Consider the following 23,759-nt stretch of genomic DNA (forward strand, 5'->3'; position numbering starts at 1 on the left):
GGCTGCGGGTCCAAGTAGGGTAGGAAGTGCTGTCTGGGGAAGCTGGAAGGAAAGCGGGGATAGGGAGGAAAAGAGAGAGCGAAAAGAGGTGGGGCTGGGGGTGGGGGCGGGGTGGTGGTGGAGGAGGAGAGAGGAACGGAGAAGGGGAGAAAGGAGAGACTGACCGGAAAGAGGAAACTGCCGGAAGGAGAAAGGAGGAAAGAGGCAAAATAGAAAGAGGAGAGTTGGAAGGAGAAAGAAGTAGAAGAGAGAGAGAGAGGTAGAAGGAGAGAAAAGAAGGGTTAGAGGTACATGAAGGGAGGGAGAAAGGAGGAGGTACACGGTGGCAACAGGATCTCAGGACAGAGAATCAAGAGTAGGAATGTGGCGAGGAAGCAGCGCAGGGGGTAGCCAGGGAGCCGCCATGGAGGGAACCGGTGGAGAACTGGGGGGACAGGGGAACTGGGGTCTGGAGGATGCCCCAGGTCTCTTAGCCAGGGCCTCCCTGCCCATCATGCCTGCATGGCCATTGCCTCTGGCCTCTTCTGCCCTTACCCTGCTCCTTGGAGCCCTCACTTCCCTTTTCCTCTGGTATTGCTACCGCCTGGGCTCCCAAGACATGCAGGCCCTGGGGACTGGAAGTCGGGCTGGGGCTGTTGGTGGTAGGCCTGGAGGGTGCTCTGAAGCGGGCAGGCCAAGTCCAGGCCGCTCTGGAGAGTCCGGAGAAGGACCCAGAACGGAAGGCCTAATGAGCCGTCGCCTTCGCGCCTATGCCAGGCGCTACTCTTGGGCAGGGATGGGTAGGGTGAGGCGGGCAGCTCAGGGTGGCCCCAGCCCGGGGGGAGGGCCAGGGGTCCTGGGCATCCAGCGCCCAGGCCTGCTTTTCCTGCCAGACCTGCCCTCTGCCCCCTTCGTGCCCCGGGAGGCCCAGAGGCATGATGTGGAGCTCCTGGAGAGCAGCTTCCCTGCTATCCTGCGGGACTTTGGGGCTGTGAGCTGGGACTTCTCAGGGACGACTCCTCCACCTCGGGGCTGGTCCCCACCCCTGGCCCCTGGGTGCTACCAGCTCCTGCTATACCAAGCAGGCCGCTGCCAACCCAGCAACTGCCGCCGGTGCCCGGGGGCCTATCGGGCACTGAGGGGGCTGCGAAGCTTTATGAGTGCTAACACCTTCGGCAATGCTGGCTTCTCCGTCCTCCTGCCTGGCGCCCGGCTTGAGGGCCGCTGTGGGCCCACCAATGCCCGCGTCAGATGTCATCTGGGTAAGTGGATGCTGCTTATAGACCACCTCCTTGCCTCCACGATTTCCCCTCCAGACTCTCTCCTTGCCATCATAGCTTTCTACACTGTGATTCTGATTGTGCCTTCTCAGAAATCTTCCGTGACTCCCTATTGCCCACAGCAGCATTTCCTGAGTTTCAATGATCAGAAAACCATCTTCACAAGGTTCCCATAGTCATTTACCACCTGTCCTGTTTCTTCATATTGACTCCCCCTGTTTTGTTTTACTTATTAGAAGGCATCTGTGTAGAACAATGATGATCAGTATTACTTGCCCTAAATAGAAGTTATTCATAAGACAAGTTTAAACTTAAAAAAAAAAAAGCTTGAAAACTTCTAGCAAAATATTCTAGTCTGAGACTGAAGCCTACATTCTCCTCCTTTAAAAAGGAGCAATGTTGGGAATTCCCCGGCAGTCTAGTGGTTGTAAATGTTGCTAAGTTATGTCTGACTCTTTTGCGACCTCGTGGACTGTAGCCTGCCAGGCTCTTCTGTCAATGGGATTTCCCAGGCAAGAATACTGGAGTGTGTTGCCATTGCCTTCTCCAGGGAATCTTTCTGACCCAGGGGTAAAACCCATGTCTCCTGCATTGGCAGGCAGCAGCTCTACCACTGAGCCACCAGGGCCTGGGTTCAATCCCTGGTAGAGGAACTACGACCCCACAAGCCACATGGTGCAGTCCAAAATAAAAAAATAAAAAGCAGCAATGTTAGTAGGGGTGCTAAAGTTATGGTAGCATCAAACAGATTTTCTTTTCAATGTTTTAAAGGTTGAAAGAAAATGAGGAGAAAAACAATCCCTCATTTTCTGATTGATAAGTTATTTAATGTTATGACCTCGTTTTGCCTACAGTCATCTCCTGTGCTACCAGTTGAATGTGTTCTGTACTTTAAAGCACACTGGCTTTGAAGAGCCTGGATCAAGTTCAGCTCTTTTCTCTCTTCTCCCACCTGTTCCCTTCTTTCCCTTCCCTTCTACCACGTCCTAAATTATGAAGGCCTTCTGGCTGGTCCTGGCAGATGCCACATGCATGCTCTTAACCTAGGATGCCTTTCCCCCTTTATCACCTCCTGGGAAACTCCTAATTAGCCTTCACAATTCATACTTTGAAATGTCACACCTCCTCTGGGATGTCCCCCTAATCCCCATTATTTAAGTTGGCTCCTCAGTTTTCTGCACCCCACTGTGTGGTCCTCGGCAGGATGGAGCCCTTTGCTTTATACTTTTTAGGGAGAGAGGACCTAACACAAGAGAGGGTTCTTGAGTTAAACTGACAGGAACCCAAGAAGGGAGGCTGGTTCCTTTAGAAACCCTTCCCTTTTCTCTGAAACAGAACTGATTGTGCTTTGCACTGTTTCCCATCTCCTAGCATTTCCTCCCATCCACCACTGTATTGTAATCTTACACAGGTCACCTTCTAGAGAGCTAGGGGAACACCATTTGTTGTTGCCTTGTCCAGTCGCTAAGTCGTGTCCGACTCTTTGCGACTCCACGGACTGCAGCCTGCCAGGCTCCCCTGTCTTTCACTATCTCCCAGAGATTGCTCAAATTCATGTCCATTGAGCCAGTGATGCTATTTAACCATCTCATCCTCTGCTACCCCCTTCTCCTTTTGCCTTTAATCTTTCCCAGCATCAGGCTCTTTTCCAGTGAGTCAGCTCTTTGCATCAGGTGGTCATAAAACCATAGAACCTGGTGTGTAAAATTCTCAGATTCTGCTTTTTGACTCAAGGGGGTGGGCCTCTTCAACGGAGGCAGGAATTTGGAGGTCTGCATCTCTTTATACAGGCCTGAAGATTCCCCCTGCTTGTGAGCTGGTGGTCGGGGGCGAGCCCCAGTGCTGGGCTGAGGGACACTGTCTTCTGGTGGATGACTCCTTCCTGTACACAGTGGCTCATAATGGTAATGGGGCTCCCATTCTGCCAGGAGGGATGAGGGACTGAAGAGTGAAGGGGATTAGACTATAGAGGCTGCAGAATTGGACCCAGCTGGCTTCCTGTCCTACACCACTATTTCCCAGTTGCATGACCTTGAATAAGTCACATGATTTCTCCAATCACTTGGAAAACAGGGCAACCCCCTTCTTTGTCAGGTGACTGTAAGGATTAAATAAGCTAATGTAGGTGCACACCCAAGTGGTTCGTGGCACCAGACCCTCGACCTGAACCCCTGGGTTCCTGTCCTCCCTCTGGCACTTACTAGCAGTGTGACCTCAGGCAAGTTACTTAACCTCTTTGTGCCTCAGTTACTGTGTATAAAATGGGAATGCTTATGGTACTATCTCCTAGTTTGTTTTGATGATTAAGAGCTAATACACGTAAGGGATCAGAACAGTGTCTGGCACTTATATGCATAGTGTCTGCCTGAGTATTTGATAAGTGCTCTGGCCTGTAAGTACTTAATGTCAGCTGCTCTGCTCTCTCCACCCCCACGTGCCCTAGGCTCTCCCGAAGATGGGCCTCGAGTGGTGTTCATCGTGGACCTCTGGCATCCCAACGTGGCTGGGGCCGAACGCCAGGCCCTTGACTTTGTCTTCGCACCAGACCCTTGAAGGAAAATGCTTCTTTCAAACATCTGGGCTGGAGAGAGGCTGCACTCAGGGATGGCTTGAGTGGTAGCCAGGACCACCTCTCCACTGCAGGGGATGGGGTGGGGCTGAGGGTGGGAACTGGCCAGGGAACACTGAAATACAGATTTTAAATGCTCTCCTGACTACTTTCTTCCCAGCTGGCAGCCCAGGGAAAGGCTGGGGGCAAGGGTCTGTGTCTTCTCCCATCCAGGTGTCTCCCTAAACAAGCCATCTCCCTGGGAGCCAGCAGCAGACCCTCAACTCGACTTTATTCCAATAATTTAATAGAAAATTAAAATAATAAATAATATGAAACAAATTGGGAAGATGCTGAGCCGGTGCAGGCCCAGGTCAGCCTAGTATTAAGGAAGTAGGGAGGGTGGCGGGGAGGAGGAGGGAGCAAACAACCCTGTGCAACGGTGAGGAGGCGGCTCAGAACGCGGTGGGTGTTATCACGGTGGCTTGACACTTTGGCGTGTAGATGTACTAAAAAAAGAGAAAGGGAATTCTAAATCCTTCTAAACTGGCTGGTGAGGGGAGAGGGCAGGACAAGGATGGGGATGAAGGAACGAACGTAGGCCTTCTGAAGGCCTCTGAGGGGAGGGGCTGGAATGTACTGTGTGGTTAGCAATGAGGTGGGAATGGATGGAAAAGGGCCAAAGTGAACTGTACCATGTGATGAAGGGACGGAAGGGAGACCCACGACTTGGCCAGCAAAGCCGGGGCAAAGATCTGGGAAGGGGAGGAGGAAAAGAGAGAGGGACTCGGGTCCCAGTGGCTAGAGGAAAATTCAGGGTAAAATTCAGTCCTTGAAGACAATCTGTTGGCCGTGAGGACGCTCATCATGCGTGATGTGGCGCCGGACGTGGATCCTGCGGACACGGTGCTCTCGGTTCTCCTCATCCTCCCCTCGGCTGGCTCCACCACCTCCAGCTGCACCCCCTGTGGCCTCCAGGAGGGCTGGGTCTGGGCCTCGGGGAGTCTCGTAGATCAGGATGTTCAGGGTCTCCTCAAAGATCCGGGCCTCTGGGAATTCCACCTGCAAAAGGCCAGCAACCCCCAGCTCCCTCCTGGCCTGACTATACAGCCATCCCCTCCCCCAGGCTGCTCCTGCATTGGCAGGCCTCCTAGCTTGTGCAGTCGCCTGGCCTCCACAGTCACAGGTTCCTTGAGCCTGGACTGTCCTCTTTGCAATGTCTGTACTCAGCAAAGTCACGCTTGTGCTGTGAAGTCCAGCTCTGAAGTCAGGCAGAGTTATTTGCTTTGTCCTTTGTTGCTAGGTCTCTTGGTTTGTTTTTTTTTCATTTGACAAATATTTACTGAGTGACTGCACAGTACCAGGCATTATTCGAGGCACTGGGGAATATAGCCGTGAATAAAACAGGCAAACTTCCTGTCCACGGGAAGTTTACACTCTAGGATGAGGACCCAGACATACATGTAATAAGATATAAAGTGTCAGATGATGATAAGTATTATGGAAAAGTTATAGCAGGAAAAGGGGAGGAATGTTACAACTTTAAAGACAGAGCTCAGAGAAGGCCTCACTGAGGTGACATTTGACCAACAGCCAAAGGAAGGGAGGGAAGGAACCAGACGGAGAACTAGAGAAAGATCAGTCTGAGAAGAGAACAGCAAGTCTAAGAATTCTGGGGCAGGAGTGTGCTTAGTGTATCTTTAGATCAGCAGCAAGGCCAAAGCAATAAGGCAGAGTGAAGAAGAGTAGAAAGGGATGAAGAGGTAGTTAAGGGTTCCCTTTGTGTGACTTGGAGGGATATAAACAACAAAACTTTAATGAGCTGCAATCTCATTACTGTTTATCTTCCTGTCTTCCCAACTACAGAGGAAGCTACTTGGAAATTGGGCTATTCATTCATTCATGCATTCAATAAATGTTTCCTAGCTTCTGTAGTGTGATAAAAGCCTGGCTAGTGCTAGAGAGACAGGGGAAAAAAGATTCAGCTCTGCTCTCAAGAAGCTAACCCCTTGCTGCTGAAGTAAACACCCTCCACAGCCCCATCCCCAGCAGAGTACAATCAATGCTGTGTTTAGCTGTGAGGGGGGTAGGATCAACTTTTCTGGGGTGGTTGTCTTGAAAATTCTTGGACTAAGTTGTCCCAAAGAAAGTGATGTTTGGCTTAGGTCTTAAAGATTAAGCACAAGTTCACAAGTAGACAGGAATGAGGAAACATAATCCTAAGAGCGAATGGTGTGTGCAAAGGCAGTGAGGTGTGAAATAGCACTGGGTGCTTAGAGACTTCCAAGATCTCCTGTGTATCTGAGGCACACCCTTCTTGTCAAGGTCAGAGGGACCAGGGTGGTAAGATCTTCAGGGACAGATGCCATGACAGAGGGCTTGTTCTTTACTCAGCATCTCATTTACCCTGGTTTCAAGCCTCTTGCAGTGCTTAGAAAGTCTCTGATGATGGATGCCATAACAATCATCAGTAATAACTCAAGGCCTACGATCTCAGTTTGTTCCAAATACTTGAAGTTTTAAGAACCTACTCTGGGTCATTAGATCCTTCTGAGAGTCTAATGACAGGTACGGTCCTTCTACACAGAAAAATGCACACACAAAACCCCAAACCACATATTCTTTCAAGATAGTCTTGAAACTCAATTGGCCTACATTAAGAATCCCATTGTAATCCCACACCCTCCTTTCACAGCTAAAGCAGAGACCCACAGAAAGTTAAGATGACTTGCCCAAGGTTACAGAGCTAAGACCCCCAGAACTTGAAACTCCAGCTCCTGACTCCCACTGATGGAATTCCCAGGCCTGACTGGATGAGTTGCCTCTGTCCAGGGTGCTGATCCTGCCCACCGCCACAGCCCTCCCTGACCAGGCCCCGAAACCCCATCTGACCTTGGTCTGCTTCTTCTCTGTGGCATAGACAATGGAGGTGCAGCACACCTCGGCGATTTTGCGGCCCTGCCCGTAGAAAGACCAGCAGCAGATCTCGTCCCCCAGAACATCCTTGAGGAAAAGCAGCCGCCCGTGGAAGCGCAGGGCCAGTTTGTCAAACAGCTCGATGTTCTTAAGTAGGTTGTCGTCTGAAGTGCTGAGGACCAGGGTGGCCAGGAGGCCTCAGCACGACAGGCTTCCTTCCCTCTGTTCTGCAACCCACCCCCCTTACCCCAGCTTTAGGGGCACTGAGACCCGGCACTCTAGTCCTGCCTAGGAGGTTGTTGCCCAGCAGGCCTTGGAAAGGAAGCAGCATTTGTTCATCAAGTTCCAGCACAACAGAGGGATCTACCCGTGCAGGTTCTGGAGGCAAGTGGCCTCACCAGACATCCTCGCTCCAGCCCCTTTTAACTGAGTGACACTGAGCAAATTACTTCACCTCTTGCTCCCTCAGTTGCCTCATCTGTAAAATGGAGATCACAACAATAACTACTTCCAACGACTGTGAGGTTCATGTGAGTAAATATATGTAAAGTGCTTAGAGCCATGCCTCTTATAAAGCAAGCACTTAGGAAATGCTAATCCTCATTGGGACCCCAGTTTACTGATAAAACTGAAGCTCAGAAAAAAAAACCCCAACCCAAAACCTGAAGCTCACAAGTGAAAATGACCTCTCCAAAGTCCCCAGGGGGTAAGTGGCAAAGCTGGAATTTGCATCCAGGCAGGATTCTTTCCACACCCCCTGTGTGGCCATAACCCTCCCCATGGGTTATGCTGAGCCCAGGGTTCCACCCACTGCACTTCCCCACCTCCAAGGGGGTCACCTGGTGTAGGAGTACTTGTTGTTACTGCGGTTGTGCAGGAGCTTCACCACGGGCTGTTGGGGGAAAGAGGGTGGAGAAGGGTGGGGGTCAGGCTGCTGGGACAGGCGCCCAGCCTCCACCCTACAGGGCTCAGGGGCCTCACCTTGGAGGTGCTGGCCAGGAGCTGCTGCTCCTCCCGGGGAGATGTCACCATGGGGATGAGGCACAGCGGGGACACGTTCTCCCTTTTTTGCTGGAGAAGAAGCGGAAGGTGATTAACAGCACAACCAAAGGTCACTCGCTCCCCTAAGAGCCTTCCAACACTGCTTGTTGCCTCTGGGAAAAAAAATCCAGACTCCTCAGTGGTCCACGTGTGAACTCTCTGATCTCGGCTCTGCCACTCTCCCCTGCCTGCTGGCTGAGCTGTTCCTTTCTGCACCCAGCTTGTGTCCCCTGGGCCCTTTGCTGCTGCCACTGCCAGCAAAGGCCAGCACTCAGTTGTCTGCATGGCTGGCCCCTTCATGCCATTCAGATATCAATGCAATTAGTGCCCCTAGGAGGGTACCAGGCCTCCTCCCTGGGCTCCCTGGCTAAGTAGCCACCTCTACTACTTCCTTTTCACACTCTCCATTCACTTTCTTCATGGCACTCAGGTCCTCACATTTTCTCATTTTTTGGTATATTTGCTCATAGTCTCTTTCTAGAGAATAAGTACCTAGTATACAGCAGATGCTCAATAAGTATCTGGTGAATCAATGAGCTGGGCTGGGTGGGAGGCTGGAGGGAGAATTAGAGCCAGACACAGAGGTTTCTTTCCTCTTCTCTGCCTTTGAGAATCCTCATGCCAAAACCCCTCTCACCTCCCCCAACCTAAAAACTAGATGTGCGATTCTAATACAAATTCCAGAATTTCTTTTTTAGAAACACCTAAGACTTTTACTAAAATTAACATGGAAGAACAATTCTACTATTACTTAGGTCAATTTTTTAAAAGAGTCAAGAAAGAGGAGATTGACCCTCCCAGATATTAAAATATCTTACAAAGCCACAACAATGAAAACAGTGTAGGTCTTGTGTGGAAACAAAAACAATGAAATACAATAGAGAACTTGGAAACAGACTGATAGATACCTATCTATATATAAAATGAAGACTGACATTTACAGAGAGAACATCACAGATCAGTGAGGGCAAGTGTGTATTAGTTACTGCTGTGTAACAGACTGCTCCAAAATCAAAAAGCATAAATCAACAACAAATATTATTATCCATTTCTGTGGGTCAGGAATTCAGGAATGGCTTAGCTGAATGCTTTTGGCATGGGGTCTCTCATGAGGTTACAGGAAGTCAGCTGGGGTTGCAATAATCTGTGGCTGTCTTCATCTGGAGGATTCGTTTTTGAGAAAGCTTGTTCATATGACTGGCAAGTTCATGCTGGCTATTAGCAGGAAATATTTGATCCCTGTCATTTGGACCTCTGTGATGGGTTACTTGAGTGTCCTCACGATATGGTTGCTGGCTTCTCCAGAGCAAATAATCCGAGGGAGAGCAAAGTAGAGGCCTTTTTTTAAAAAATATTTATTTATCTGGCTGCATTGGTCTTAGTTGCAGCACGTGGGATCTTTCATTCTGGCACACAGGCTCAGGAGCTGTGGCCCTTGGGTTCAGTAGTTGCCCTGCAGCATGTGGGATCTTAGTTCCCTGACCAGGGATTGAACCTGTTCCCTGCATTCCAAGGCAGATTCTTAACCACTGGGCCACCAGAGAAATCTCCTCACAGTCTTTTATGATCTAGTTTTGTTAGCCCTATTCAATGTGGAACGGAACACCACCAGGGAATGAATGCTAGGGAATAATGCTAAGGATTGCCTTGGAGGATGACTCCACAATCCACCTTTTGGCCCCCATAGATTCAAATCCCTCCCATATGCAAAACATACTCACCACTTCTTCCTAAGATTCCCCCAAAGTCCCATTCCATTACAGCGCTGATGCACAGAAGTTGGTGATTCTTCTTTATGGCTCTTGGCTCTGACCTGAGCCATCATCCTTCTTTTTCCATTAAAGACAATCCATGTTTGCAGTCCATAGTTTGTTAATTTTTTTTTTTAACTTTTTCTTGTATATTGGAGTTAGGCGATTAACAATGTTGTGATCATTTCAGTGCAGCTCTATAGTTTCTTTAGCCTGCTTTTTGCCCGTATAACTTTTGCAGGTCCAAAGGTTTCTTTTCCTCTTGTATTGTCTCTGTCTCTTTAAGTCTAAGCTGGCAGTGTTTCTGCCAATGTAATTCCCTTAAAAACTTAATGGGTGTCTTGTGACTCATTGGAAAAGACCCTGATGCTGGGAAAGATTAAAGGCAGGAGGAGAAGGGGACAACAGAGGATGAGATGACCAGATGGCATCACCAACTTGATGGACATGAATTTGAGCAAGCTCCAGGAGTTGGTGATGGATAGGGAAGCCTGGCGTGCTGCAGTCCATGGGGTCACAAAGAGTCAGACACGACTGAGTGACTGAACTGAACTGTGAGTCCAGGGTTCAGTTCATTAGACAGAAACCACACCCACAGAACTTTGTGAGATGAGCTCTTCTCTACTTTGAGCTTATGCTGATACTGCTGCCTGACAATAGCTTTAAGCTTCTTAGAAGAGCTATCCTTTGACTGAATCATTCTGAGGCATCTTCTTGGATATTCTGAGGTCTTAACAAAGGATTTTACAATCGCATCCTCAGCTTCATCTTTAGACCATATCATATTGAGAACGCCCTGTATTTTTTCTTTGCCTGGAAGCCATTTGTTAATTTTAACATCAGCTGTTATTTGAAAGGCTGGAAATGTTCAAGCGCCACCCCTCCCTCCCAACTCCCGCCCCAAATTACTGGCTCCTTTGTGTTCAATTTCCTTCTGCGTACCCTCTCTTCTTTTGTTTTTAGTATAAGCAACAAGAAACCTGTGGCACCTAACATTCTGTCTGGAAATTTCTTTGCTAGATCACCCAGTTCATTAGGTATGTTTTCTACTTTCTATTAATATATTCCTATCAGAGACAGTGTTGCTACTTCTGCCACTACATAACAAGGATACCCTTTCCACCACTTTCCAGGAAACACATTCCACACTGCAGCCTCCTCAAAGATCATCAGACTTCTATGAATACTCTAAAGCTTTTTAGGCTTTTCTTAATACTCTTCTCAAAGTCCTTCCAACTTCTGCCCACTCTGCAGTTCTAAAGCCACTCCCACATTTTAGGTTTTGTTTTGGCAGAATTGCATTCCAGATACCACAATCTGTTATCTGTTACTAGGTAATAAATTAGTACAAACTTAGCCGCTTACAACAATAAACATTGATTATCTCACACAGTTTCTGTGGGTCAGGAACTTGAGCTTGGCTTAGTTAGGTAGTCCTGGCCCAGGGTCTCTTGTAAAGTTTGAGTCCATTGTTGACCAGGGTTGTAGTTCTCTAAAAACTTAAATGGGCCTAGAGGATCCAATTCTGGGATAGTTCACCCATTTGGCTGAGAGTTTGTGCTGGCCATGAGCAGGAGGCTTCAGTTCCTCACCAAGTGGATGTCTCCCTAGGGCTGCTTGAGTATGCTCACAAGGCATCTGGCTTCCCCACAGTGAGTGATCCGAGAGGCAGAAGCTGCTATGTCTTTTATGACCTGGCTTTAGAAGTCACACACTATCACCTCTGCAATCTCCTACTGGTTACATAGGTCAGCTCTACCCAGTGTGGGAAGGGACTGAACAAGAACCTGAATAAAAGCAAGAGGCAAAAAAAAATTGCTGGTGGCTCTCTTGGACACTGGCTACCACAGATTGTGTAGCAGATGGCACTGTCCCCTCCATGGAGGACAAAAAAGTTAAATCCCTTCATAATTCACATTACTACAGTGAATTCCATATACAAAAGATAAAACTATAAAGCTAATAAAAAATACAGAATAAACTTAAACAAAAAAGGATCTTGTGGGGGAAAAAAAAAGAGGAATTTGAATATATTAAATTCAAGAGTCTCTCCAGTTGACAATGAAAAGCATGATTTTATAAATAATTCCAAGTAATGTTGAATGAATTATAATTACTCTACAACACTAATGAAATTACTGATTCTGGTGAGAATTAACAATTGTGTGGTTGACAGATAACTTCCATTCATAAAGTACCTGAATTACTTTATAGTTGGCAACAAAGGAATGGAACTACAATGAAGGATCAAACCACCACCACCTGAATCTAGTGGCCAATTCGGAGCATCAATAATGATGGGCCATACTAACAATACTACAGGTCTTTATATAGCACAGTATGAAATATGCAACATTACTTAAAATATTTCTAATCAAAATTTTTCATATCAAGCCTTTGAATCTACCATCTAGTTTAGAGAAACTCAAGATAGGATGAGGGTTAACAAAGCAAATCTGGCAGATTTGGAAAGTAGGTCATTGTGCAGGACAACTGGTGGTCAGTATTATGAGATAAAAAGAACTGCTTTGGGTTGGGAAAATAACATAATAACCAGATGTAATGCAAGGATCTAGACTGGACTGGTTTAGACGTGAACCAGCTATGACAGACATTTCTGGAACAAATGGAGAAATTTGTATATTCCCTTGATGTTAGATAAAATTTCACTGACATGGAAAGATGGCAATTATTAACAAACAAAAAAAAAAACAGATTACAAAGCAGCACATACACCATAATCATATTTTGACAAACACACTCACACAGGAAAAGACCCGGAAGAATACTTGGTGCTTTTATTTTTTTGATTATCTGTGTTTTCTAAATTTCTACAATACTTATATATGCTTTAAAAATAATAAATGGTTACGTGTAATTTTAAAAATCAACAATTTCTGTTCGACAACAGATGTCACAGATAGATGACATTCTAAGTGAAATGACTGGCAGCATCTAAAACTGACTAGAAATTATTATCTGAAACAGACTTTCTCAACTGGGGTTCCTTATTGAATATCAAAACCCAGCAAATAATCTGAGTAACTATTTTCTCAACTCTTCTGAAAATGTCAGATAAATAGTACCATTCTATATGCACAGGAGAAGTTAATTTATTATGTAAAGCATATGCCCTAGAATAATAGGGCTTAATTCTCTCTAGGAACTAAACTATGTAAGAATCTCCAGCAAAGCAACAAGAAAAAGCAAATTCAATAGAAAATTTGGTAAAGAATATGACTTGGCAACTCACAGAAGGGGAAACCAAAAACGTTAGTGAATATATGAAAAGATGCTAAATCTACTTAGTAACTAGAAACATACATATTAAAATTAGATCACTCTATACCAATCAGATGGGCAAAATTAGAATGCTGGGTGATGCCATGAGTTGTTGAAGATATGCAGAAATGAGATTCCTTATGCACTGCTCATCAACAATATAAAGTGCTACAGCCATTCGGGAGAGTAATCAGATGATACTTGCTGAAATTCATCTGTATGTGTCCTGTGGCCCAGCAATTCCAATCCCAGCCACAATCATGTGAAACATTGGTCCAGGACCCACGAGGGCACAGGAACAAAGATGCTCATTGTGGCATTGTTTGTGGGGACAGGAAGCAGGAGGCAATATAGGTCTCCAACCTCAGGGGAATGTATAAACAAAATATTACGAATGCACATCAGATTCCCATGCAGCAGTTAGAAGCAAAGAACTAAATGTATGTACAGCAGCATGAACGAAACTTGGAAAAAGTGCTGAATTAAGAAAAAGAACACACAATCCATAGCTCAAAGCCATTTATGGAAATTTAAAATGTTTATGTATACAAAGCAACACTTTATAGTTTTTCAAGGGTACAAACATAATCCAAGCAAACATATTAAAACGTTAGAAGTGGAGGGGTACCTATGAGGGCAAGGGAAGTGGGCAGGGGATCGAGAATGAAAGAAAAATGAAAAGTGAAAAGATTTGCAGAGACTAAAGATGTTTAAGTGCACACTGAGAAGTATGATGAACTCACTACTCTGTACCTGAATCTTAAAAACAAAACCCCAAACCTCCACACACACACACATATTCTAGCTGAGTGGGTTGGGGATGGGAACAGCCTTGAGAAAACTTTGAAAGAAGGCAGCTGGAGCACAGAAGAAAAAGTACTGTACTTGGGAGTCAGATAAACTGGGGTTGACTTGGAGCTCTGCTGCTTAAACAGTTCTTTGACCCTGGATGTATCCCCAGCTTCCCTCATGTTTCTTTTTATGTCAAACAAATATACAAGGAGGTAACAGACCCTACCCACAGTGGATATGAGATAACATTAGATACATGTAAAGCTACCAAATAGGAATGCACTTCCAAAATCATCTAGTTTAATGTTTTTTCAACTGCAAGTGGTAACCCATAATGGGCCATGAAATAAATTTAATGGGTCCAAAATAGCATTAGAAAGAAAGAAAGCATAATATATCAGAGTGTATTTCACTAAAAGTATCATTTTATAGAATTCTCACTTCAGTTATATAAGTGAGTGAAAATCACTCAGTCATGTCTGACTCTTTGTGACCTCATGGACTATATAGTCCATGGAATTCTCCAGGCCAGAATACTGGAGTGGGTAGCCTTTCCCTTCTCCAGGGGATCTTCCCAACTCAGGGATCGAATCCAGGTCTCCTGGATTGCAGGCGGATTCTTTACCAGCTGAGCCACCTGGGAAGCCCTCGGTTATATAAAGATGAATATAAAAAATGCATTTTCTCTATGAGATGCAGTCAAAAAACTTGAAAAACAAACACAGCTATTGCCCAAAGGAATTTTATATTTTTGGATTTCAAGGACCAATAAGTATTCCCCAAGACAACAGAAAGTTGTTCATAGCTGCCACTTTTTAATATATAAAGGGCATCAAAAAAGAAACTCTTATAAGCTATTAATATTATATCATAAAAGAAAGGACACTTTTAACATTGTAAAAATAGAACAGAATAAAAGACTTTCTGTGAAACTCACTACATCGCACGTATTTTCCTCATTTCCCTATCTTCTGGAACATGAGAACAGAATGCCAGAGGTAGGAATTGACCCACTCAAGGTCACTCAGTCAGCAGTGGGGGAGGTGACATTAACCCATATCTCCTGGCTGTCCTTTCCAACCTCTTTTCCTCAGAATTCTAAGAGATCCCCAGAAGAGAAGCCCAGCAGATGGGGCTCTGGCACCCCCATCCCTGTTTTATCAGGAAGGGCTGCTTCTTCAGTATTTCATTGCTAGAAAAAAAAGTTATTTAAAGCCATGAACGTGATGGAATGCTGCCTCCCAGGTTAGGACCAGATCATGGAGGTCATTACATTACAATTTAAATTTAGAATTTTTTTTTTTAACTTAGTGGGACAAGGGCATTACTTGGGATTGCTGAGCAAAGGAGAGAATAAATTGGGGTTGTGTTTAAGGATCATTATTCCGTGTTACACTGTCAGTGTAACAGTTGGACTGGCTGGTAGAAACAGCAAGAAGCAGAGAAAGAAGTCATTCAACCAGAGCAGCAGTCTTGGCATGAGGTGGTGGTGGGATAGCAGAAACGCAGAGGACCCCCGAAATCGCTGGGGTCACGGCCAGAGTCAGGCCAGAGGCAACATTCCAGTCACGGCGCCATATTTCCTTTTTTCTTTAATATCTTAACAGCTAACTGTTTGGGCAGCTCTCCCAGGCACATAGGCATCAGGGTGGGACTCAGGAGGTGCGGAAGGGGTGCTCACCTGCAGTGCCAGTTGGCAGTCCTCAATCAGTCCCTGCACCAGGTAGTGGCGGGCTTCGCCCAGCAGCTCCCCCAGTTCTCTGGTGCTTTCAGGCAGAGGCACAGACCCGTCCCGCAGGTAGTTGAGGATTGTACCAAAATGGCGGCCGCTCCGGTCAATCAGCACCCAGCCTGGTGGGGTGGGGAGAGGCAGGAGAAAGGATGGCTTTGCTGAAGGCCACAGAACGACTATATTTATTAAAAAAGGATTCCAAAGCCACAAATCTGAATACTAATCTGTCTCAGGCCTCTGCCATATCCATGAAAATCCCTTTAAAACATCTCCAGTGAGTTCTCCCATGGGCCTTTTATTTATTTATTTTTTAAACACATCCAGCCACAGAGAATTAATTCCCTCCCAAGTATGGTCTACACTGAGGTTTTCATCATGAGCAAGTACCTACAGATAACCTTATCAATAAACCCCTAACCTCTTGTGCTAACTCTGACCACCCTATTAAGAATGTCTACCGCACCCACCAGTTCACTACTTTATAAACTTCATAGAACTTACTACTATCTGAAATCACACGCTTTGCTCTCGTTTTTGTATGTTTGTTTATTCTCCCCCTACCCGCCACCCGCCCCACACACACATAGGAAAAAAGCAAAACTCTGAAAGACTTATCTTACCAGATTTGTTTACCAAACTATTTATAACACTGCTACTGCTAAGTCGCTTCAGTCGTGTCCGACTCTGTGCGACCCCATAGACGGCAGCCCACCAGGCTCCCCCGTCCCTGGGATTCTCCAGGCAAGAACACTGGAGTGGGTTGCCATTTCTTTCTCCAATGCATTTCTAACACTAACTGGCATTTTACAAATATTTATTCAATAAAAAAATTATTCACCTTTAGGCATATGAAGGCTGAGCGATACCTCCCCAATTTTTATTTGCCGGCCTTCATAATTCGTAACCCCTTCTGAATCACCTCCCCCTCTCCCCATCAAACTTTAAAGTTCCCCTTCGGCATATGGGGGACGGAGCTGAATGCAACACTTCCAGAGGGTAAGGTTCACCTGGTGAGGAGAACTGTCCACTCTCCATTCTGGCGTCCCTGGCAAAGCAAAAGCAGCCCCTTCCTTCTACAGTCTGTATAGATAGATTCCTAGACTGTACAGGGACCTGCGTTAGGGGAACAGAGACAGACAAAATCCTCTAACACTCCGGGATGGTTGTTGGCAGCGCTGAGGAAGAGAGCGGAATAAAAGGCTCGGCAAGTGGAAGAAACTGATGAAAATTGCCTGGAAGGATGTTGTTGCCAGCATGGCGGGTTCCCAAGTCTTTTGAGCTGAGGGGTGAAGGGGTCGGTGGGACGCAGCAATGAACATTCTCAGCTGACATGTTTAATCACTTACCACTGCGCCTGGCAGAGTAGCTGGAGGGGCGGGGGGTGGCGGGTGGTCCATGAATGTTGGTTACTACTGCTGGGGGTAAAGACCGGGGAGGAGGGAGATAATGAATGAGAAAGGGGAGATGAGATGGGATGTGGGCGCCGGAGGAGGTGAGAACGAGCTGACTGGACGGTAGGAGAAAAGGGGCATGAGAAGACTGGGCGACGACAGACTAGGCGAAAGGGAGGCGGGATCTGGAGGATGCAGGAAAGTAAGCAAGGGCAGCCCGCGTACCTCCGGCGTCCGTGAGCACCTCCGCGCGGCCGCTGAACATGGCCTTGAGCCTGGTGTCCTGTCCGGTGAGGGTGCGCAGCGTGGTGTAGTGCAACGAGCCGCCCACGTTCAGCTTCACGTACTTGCTGTTCGTGGTCAGTGGCTTGAGACCGTAGGCGGCGGAGCCAGGCTCCAGATCCGAGGGCTTAGCGACCTCCAGGGACGGCGCCTCGGCCGCCGCCGGGCCCGAGGCCTCGGCGGACATGCCTGGTAGTGGCGGCGGGCAGCGACCCTAGGTTCTCTTCGCGCTCCCTGGCCGCTCCAGAGACCGAGATCTGAGCCCTCGGACCGGACCGCTGGCCCGCACGCCCCTACGCCGCCGCTACTCAGCGACACTGGCCTTCTGTCCCATCGCGCCGGTACCTCCGGAAGCCGGGCGAGCACCTGCGCAGGCGCGTCAAGGCCCCGCCCCCGACTTCGCGTGGCTTGGAGTGCGGAGCATGCGTAGTAGGCTTGGGCCGTTGGGTTAGGCTGTGGCTGAGTCGGTTGCCGAGCAATGTGCCCTCTGGTCGCTACTTTTGGGGTCCTGAAGTAGGAGGCTCTTGGCCACCTGCCTGTTGAAAGCGTCGTCCCTGCCGCGTGTTTCTGCTCTCAGAGCGTTTCGTGAGCACAAAGGGAACACTGGCCCAGAGAGGCAGGGGACTGGAAACAATTCGCCGCCTCCCAGCCCCGCGCATTTGACAGGAGCTTCGAGCAAAGCGTTATAGAAGCTCTTAAAGGAGATAGAGGGGGTGGCCTCACAGAGGAGGTGGCAGTACTTCTAGAGCAGGCAGGGTGTGAGGAGGTAAGTCGTCATGGAGGGCTTCTCTGAGGAGGTGATACTGAGCTGCAGCTCAGAAGAAGCGGCCATGAGCAGGTGTGAAGGGAGAGGGTTCCAAAAAGAGCCACAGGCAAATGCAGAGACCCTCAGGCGTGAACTCAGTGGACATAGTTGAGAAGCAGAAAAGGTCAGGGGTGGCTGGAGCAAAGGTCTTAGAATCCCAGTCGATGTCTTAAGACTCCCAACCCCTGAGGGAAAAAGTAAGCTGGAAACATGTTGATAAAGCTCGGTGAGAAGTGTTTTTATAGGACCCCATCTGTATTCACTTGATGGGCTGACACCTCAGAGATTTAGCAGTCTACCTGAATGTCTAGTGGGGGGCCCGCTGGAGGGAAAATGAGAAAGTTGAATAGTTTGCGCCCTGCCACCAGTTCACTGAGTGAGCCTAGGCAAGTCACTTTTCTCTGGGCTTATTTGGTTCCTTTTCTGCTTAGTGAGGGGTGCAAATTTAACTGCCAGGGAACAGGTAGGAATGTAAAGCAGTGGAGTGGACCAGTTACAAGGTACTAGGGAGTCCTGGGGCTGGTGGTGACCTGCGAAGTCCATGCTTTATGAAAGGACTGCCAATTCTCATTTTTCAAATGTAGCTGATGAAAAAGAGAAAAAAGGTGTGGCTGGGAGCTAGTTTACAGTCTTCCTTCAGAAACCTCAGTATTGCTAGGAAGGAGCCTGGCCCTATTAACTAGGCTATGATGTTGCCCTGTTGAGCATAAACAATTTTACAGAACAGCAACATCAGACAAAGCCAGTCTCTTAGGAGTTGAAAGACCATTCCATGATCATATTTGAACCCAAAACATTGCTCAGACCACAAAAATGACCAAACAACCCTCTCCTCCAGAGCTTGAGTGACTGCTATTCCTTCACTGAGTACAGTTTTAGCCCTGATCCATTTCTCATAATTTCTAGATACGAATTACTAAGATGAGACTTCCCAGTGGCCAAGACTCCATGCTCCAAATGCAGGAGGCCTGGGTGCAATCTCTAATCAGGGAGCTAGATCCCACATGCTACAACTAAGAGTTTGTATGCCGCAACTAAAGATTCTGAATGCTGCAGCTAAGACCTGGTGCGTCCAAATATTTTTAAAAATGAAAAAAACAAGACAAGCAAAAAGAACTATCCCCACTTTCTGACACCATCCAACTTAGAGTAAACCTTCCCTTTTCTCAAGCCCTCCAAGAAAATCATCTAACATAAGTTCCAATCCTGAAATACCAAGTGAGTGAAAGTCGCTCAGTAGTATCCAACTCTTTGTGACCCCCATGGACTGTAGCCTTCCAGGCTCCTCTGTCCATGGAATTCTCCAGGCAAGAATACTGGAGTGGGTACCCATTCCCTTCTCCAAGGGATCTTCCCAACCCAGGAATTGAACCCAGGTCTCCCATGTTGCAGGCAGATTCTATACGGTCTGAGCTACGAGGGAAGCCCAATCCTGTAATAGACCATTTTTATTATGCACTTGCTGAGGTGCCCAGCGTGGGTTCCCATGATATATGCAGGCTCCCTTGTTCAACTACAGGTGTGTTCCTGGTGGTCTTTGCCTGGAGGGCATTGTCAGAAATGGAGGCTCCATGGCGATTCAACTGAAGCCCTCAGTACCCTGGATTGGGATCCTTGACTCTAGTAATAATGTGCACATCTGAGACCCCTTGTGTCTCTAACTGTTTGAGGTGCCATCCTGCCCATGGCTGGGAGGTAAGTTCTTGCTGAACTGAGCTCTGATGTTTTGTTGAAACCCTTGAGTTTGGGAATTATTTTGTTTGTTTTCCTTGGAATCAGATCCTCTTCAGGGACTTCCCTGGTGGTCCAAGTGGTTAGGATTCTGCACTGCCAATGCAGGTGGTACAGGTTCTATCCATGGTCAGGGAACTATGATTCCACATGCCACAACTAAGACCTGGTGTAGCCAAAAAAAGAGATCCTCTTCAGTTTTTGGGTTATCTAATCAGATTTTATTTTCCCTTGGGGAATTTATTTTCTGACTTTCTACATCTGTCTGCTCCAAAGGACCCTCCATTGGATATTGTTTGTCAGAGGAAAAGTATATAGGAACAAGATGGGTATGCAGCCCTGGGTGTCTAAGAACATTACAAAGACTTTCTTGCAGTATCTGGTGGCTGAACATCATTTGTCCCTCTAAGAAGTTGGGTATGCCAACCACTTGGGGGTCAGTTAGCATGCTGGAGTGTCATTTGTTATCCAAGTTAACCAGACAAATTACTTCATCAACCAAGGCCCAATAAGCCAGCCCAGGGGACTGTGGCTTTTAGACCCTCAAACCAGGGAGCTTTGAATAAACTTTGCCTCAGGTCGCCATTCCAAACCTTTGTAAGGAGTTCTGTCTCAGTTCTGTGTGTATGTCCGTGAGAACTGCTTTGTTTCACTTCTGCCCAGAATCAGGTCATTTGCTCTGGCTTCTGATCAATGACAATTGGTCTTTGGCCAAGTTCTGGAGATACAAGTTGCACAGCACTGTTTTATGAACTCTTGTCTCAGCTAAAACTGGGCCAAATTCCTGATTCCTTCATGTTTTCTTACAGTCACATTGGCTTGTATCCTTATCTTTCTGACATAATTTCCTTAGGGACCATTTAGAATTGCAGTGGCCATTTTGGGGAACTTGGGACAAGAAAAAGATTCTTTATTTGAAAGGTACAAAAAGAGAAGAGACCCTCATGAGGGGATTGTCATGTTAGTCAAAAAGAGATTGTTTTGTTTAACATAGGTGATATATCATTTCTGTACTTTGGAGATTAATAAATACTGATTTTTAAATTATATAGCTCTATTGTCAAGCGCTTAAGATATGTTTTAAAATTAGGAGGAACGTGACTCCTTTTGTGTGTATGTATTAATATATATCAAAATCTGGGGGGGGGAATTTGCATTTAAACAGTTTCTTTTTTGGACTTAAACCATTTTATCTTTTCCTGCAGGGGTAATACAGATTAGCTTTTTTTTTTTTTTTTTGGTAATAGTTTCATGTTTGTCTGAAGTAGCTTTCTCTCATTTTTTCCTGTCCATTTTTCTCTCTTGGAAAAGTTTAAAGCTTAATCAAAAAAACATTTTGTTGAGTGTGCACAATTCAGTTAAGTACAGTTGGCCTTCAAACGATATGGGTTTGAACTCCGAATATATTGGAAAAATTGGAGGGGGAATTTGTAATAATTTGAAAAAATATGTAGCCTAAAAATATCAAAAAATTAAGAAAAAGTTAGGTATATTATGAATGCATAAAATATAAATAGATGCTAGTGTGTTTTGTCATTTGTTAACCATAAAAGACTTCCCCAGGTGACTCAGACGGTAAAGTGTCTACCTGTAATGCGGGAGACCCGGGTTCGATCCCTGGGTCGGGAAGATCCTCTAGAGAAGGAAATGGCAACCCACTCTGGTACTCTTGCCTGGAAAATTCCATGGACAGAGGAGCCTTGTAGGCTATAGTCCATGGGGTCGCAAAGAGTCGGACATGACTGAACAACTTCACTCACTCACTCTCACTCAACCATAAAATATACACAGATCTATTATAAAAAGTGAAAATTTATCAAAACTTGTATACACAAACATTTACAGACTCTTCATGACACTACTGATTACACAAGGTTACCAGAAGGTGATCATATTGCTGCTTCATTATCAGTATATGAATCACTTTATCTGTAAATAAACATGAATTTCTTTTTCACACTATTTTTTTTTTCCATGCGCACCACGGCATGCAGGATTTTAAGTTTCCTGACCAGGGATGGAACCTATGCCCGCTGTGGTGGAAGCGTGGAGCCCTAACCTCTAGATGGCTAGAGAATTCCCTATTTTTTCATTCTTGATGTTCAGTGTTAGTAGTACTCAGGCTTCCCAGGTGGCGCTAGTGGTAAAGAACTCGCCTGCCAATGTATGAGACCCAGGTTTGATCCCTGGGTGGGTCAGGAAGATCCCCTGGAGAAGGAAATGGCTATCCACTCCAGTATTCTTGCATGGAAAATCCCAGGGCCAGAGGAGCCTGGTGGGCTACACTCTGTGGGGTTCCAAAGAATCTGACATGACTGAGTGACTAATACAATGTTATATTAGTAGGACGTTTACTAACTACAATGTTTTGTGTAATATAAGACAGTATTGACGTAGATACTGACATGATTATGTTAACATATGGTATCAGTATTGACAAATACAATCAGTATCTTAAGTGTATTTTCTCTTTCTTAATAGCATTTTCTCTAGCTTACTTTATTGTAAGTATATAATACATATAACATAAAAAGTATGTTTTAATCAACTGTTTATATTATCAGTAAGGCTATTAGTAGCTAAATTTGAGGAGGGAGTCAGTTGTGCCTTAGAGAGTGGGGTTTTGAGGAGTGTTATTTTCTTAAGTTCCCTAACTCCCACATTGTTCAAGGGTCAACGATAATCAAAAATGTCTGAAAGGATTGCTAAACTATATATGTTTCCTTTGTGAGCACTGAAAAGTAATACTTATGTAATAGGTTTTGTATAGTTACAGATAAGATACAAATGGGCTGAATTCCAAGATAAAAGGAGCTTTTAGCATGATCCAGTGTTTTTGCATTTTAATTTGCTATGTAAAAATAATGCCAGCACAATATTTTGGTTTATACAAGGGTTAGTTTTCTCATGACTTAAACCTTTTTATTTTTTGTATTTTATAAGTAAATTATCTTAAGTTTTCATATATGATTTCTTTTGAAATTTTAAAAAATACTCACCATGCTGTCCATTATATCGCCAGAACTTACTTATCTTATAATTGGAAGTTGTACCCTTTGACCACCTTCATCCACTTCCCTAACTCCTACCTCCAGCCTCTGGCGCCACCAGTCTGTTCTCTGTTTCTCTGTTTGAATTTTTAGATTCCACCTATAAGTGATAAAATATTTGTCTTTCTCTGTCTACCCTGGTGGCTCAGCTGGTAAAGAAACTGCCTGCAATGTGGGAGACCTGTGTTTGATCCCTGGATTGGGAAGATCCTCTGGAGAATGGAACGGCTACCCACTCCAGTATTCTGGCCTGGAGAATTCCATGGACTGTATAGTCCATGGGGTTGCAAAGAGTAGGACAACAACTAAGCGACTTTCACTTCTATGTCTGTTAGCATAATAGTCTGAAGGTCCATTCAAGTTGTCACGAATGACAGGATTTTTTTCTTCTTTATGGCTGAAATAAACAAATACTAAATAAATAAATATTACATTTTCTTTATTCATTCATCTGTCAGTGGACACTTAGGATGTTTCCATATCATGACTATTTTAACTAATGCTGCAATGAACATAAGGGTGCAAATACCTCTTCTAGACATTGTGGTTTCATTTCCTTTGTCTGTATACCCAGAAGTGGAATTATTGGATCATAGGATAGTTCTATTTTTAATTTTTTTAAGACCCTCCATACTGTTTTCCAAAGTGGCTATATCCGGTTACGTTCCCACCAGTAGTGCACAGGCTTCCCTTTTCTCCACATCCTCTCCAACACTTATCTCTTGTCTTTTTGATGACAGCCATTCTAACAGGTGTGAGGTGATATTTCATTGTGGTTTTGATTTGTATTTCCCTGATGATTAGTGATGTTGCATGCCTTTTTATGCACCTGTTGGCCATTTGTATGTCTTCTCTGGAAAGTTACCTAGTCAGATTCTCAGTCCATTTTTAAATTGGATTTTTTTTTTTTTTTTTTTTGCTATTGAGTTGTATGAGTTCTTTATATATTTTGGATATTAATCCCTTATCAAATGTATGATTTTCAAATATTTTCTCCTACTTCATAGGTTGCCTTTTTATTTTGTTGGTTTCCTTTGCTGTGCAGAAGTTTCTTAGTTTGATGTAGTTCTACTTGTTTATTTTTGCTTTTGTTGCCTTTGTTTTTGGTATCAAACCCAAAATATCATTGTGAATACTAATATCAAAGAACTCACCTTGCCTCTATGTTTTCTTCTGGAA

The 23,759-nt window shown here is 45.5% G+C and overlaps 2 protein-coding genes and 1 long non-coding RNA gene across 3 annotated transcripts; 2 read left to right on the forward strand and 1 right to left on the reverse strand.

The window, feature by feature from the left end:
* The first annotated feature begins 187 nt into the window (after positions 1-187).
* Positions 188-3,937, forward strand: ASPHD1 (aspartate beta-hydroxylase domain containing 1). The gene is made up of 3 exons (XM_070362201.1): positions 188-1,241; positions 3,050-3,163; positions 3,703-3,937. Exons 1-3 carry the CDS (start codon positions 362-364, stop codon positions 3,810-3,812), a joined length of 1,104 nt encoding a protein of 367 aa, XP_070218302.1. The 5' UTR covers positions 188-361; the 3' UTR covers positions 3,813-3,937.
* Positions 3,938-4,091: 154 nt separating this feature from the next.
* Positions 4,092-17,359, reverse strand: KCTD13 (potassium channel tetramerization domain containing 13). Its single transcript, XM_070362422.1, has 6 exons — positions 16,938-17,359; positions 15,271-15,440; positions 7,705-7,794; positions 7,563-7,615; positions 6,700-6,895; positions 4,092-4,869 (listed from the first exon to the last, which is right to left on the reverse strand). Exons 1-6 carry the CDS (start codon positions 17,179-17,181, stop codon positions 4,633-4,635), a joined length of 990 nt encoding a protein of 329 aa, XP_070218523.1. The 5' UTR covers positions 17,182-17,359; the 3' UTR covers positions 4,092-4,632.
* Positions 17,360-17,446: 87 nt separating this feature from the next.
* Positions 17,447-22,967, forward strand: LOC138985609 (uncharacterized). The gene is made up of 3 exons (XR_011462643.1): positions 17,447-17,760; positions 19,319-19,494; positions 22,674-22,967. It is a non-coding gene; the product is annotated as an uncharacterized lncRNA (long non-coding RNA).
* The last annotated feature ends 792 nt before the right edge of the window (positions 22,968-23,759 follow it).

Source organism: Bos mutus, chromosome 25 (assembly GCF_027580195.1).
Source record: "Bos mutus isolate GX-2022 chromosome 25, NWIPB_WYAK_1.1, whole genome shotgun sequence".
NCBI classification, from domain to species: Eukaryota; Metazoa; Chordata; class Mammalia; order Artiodactyla; family Bovidae; genus Bos; species Bos mutus.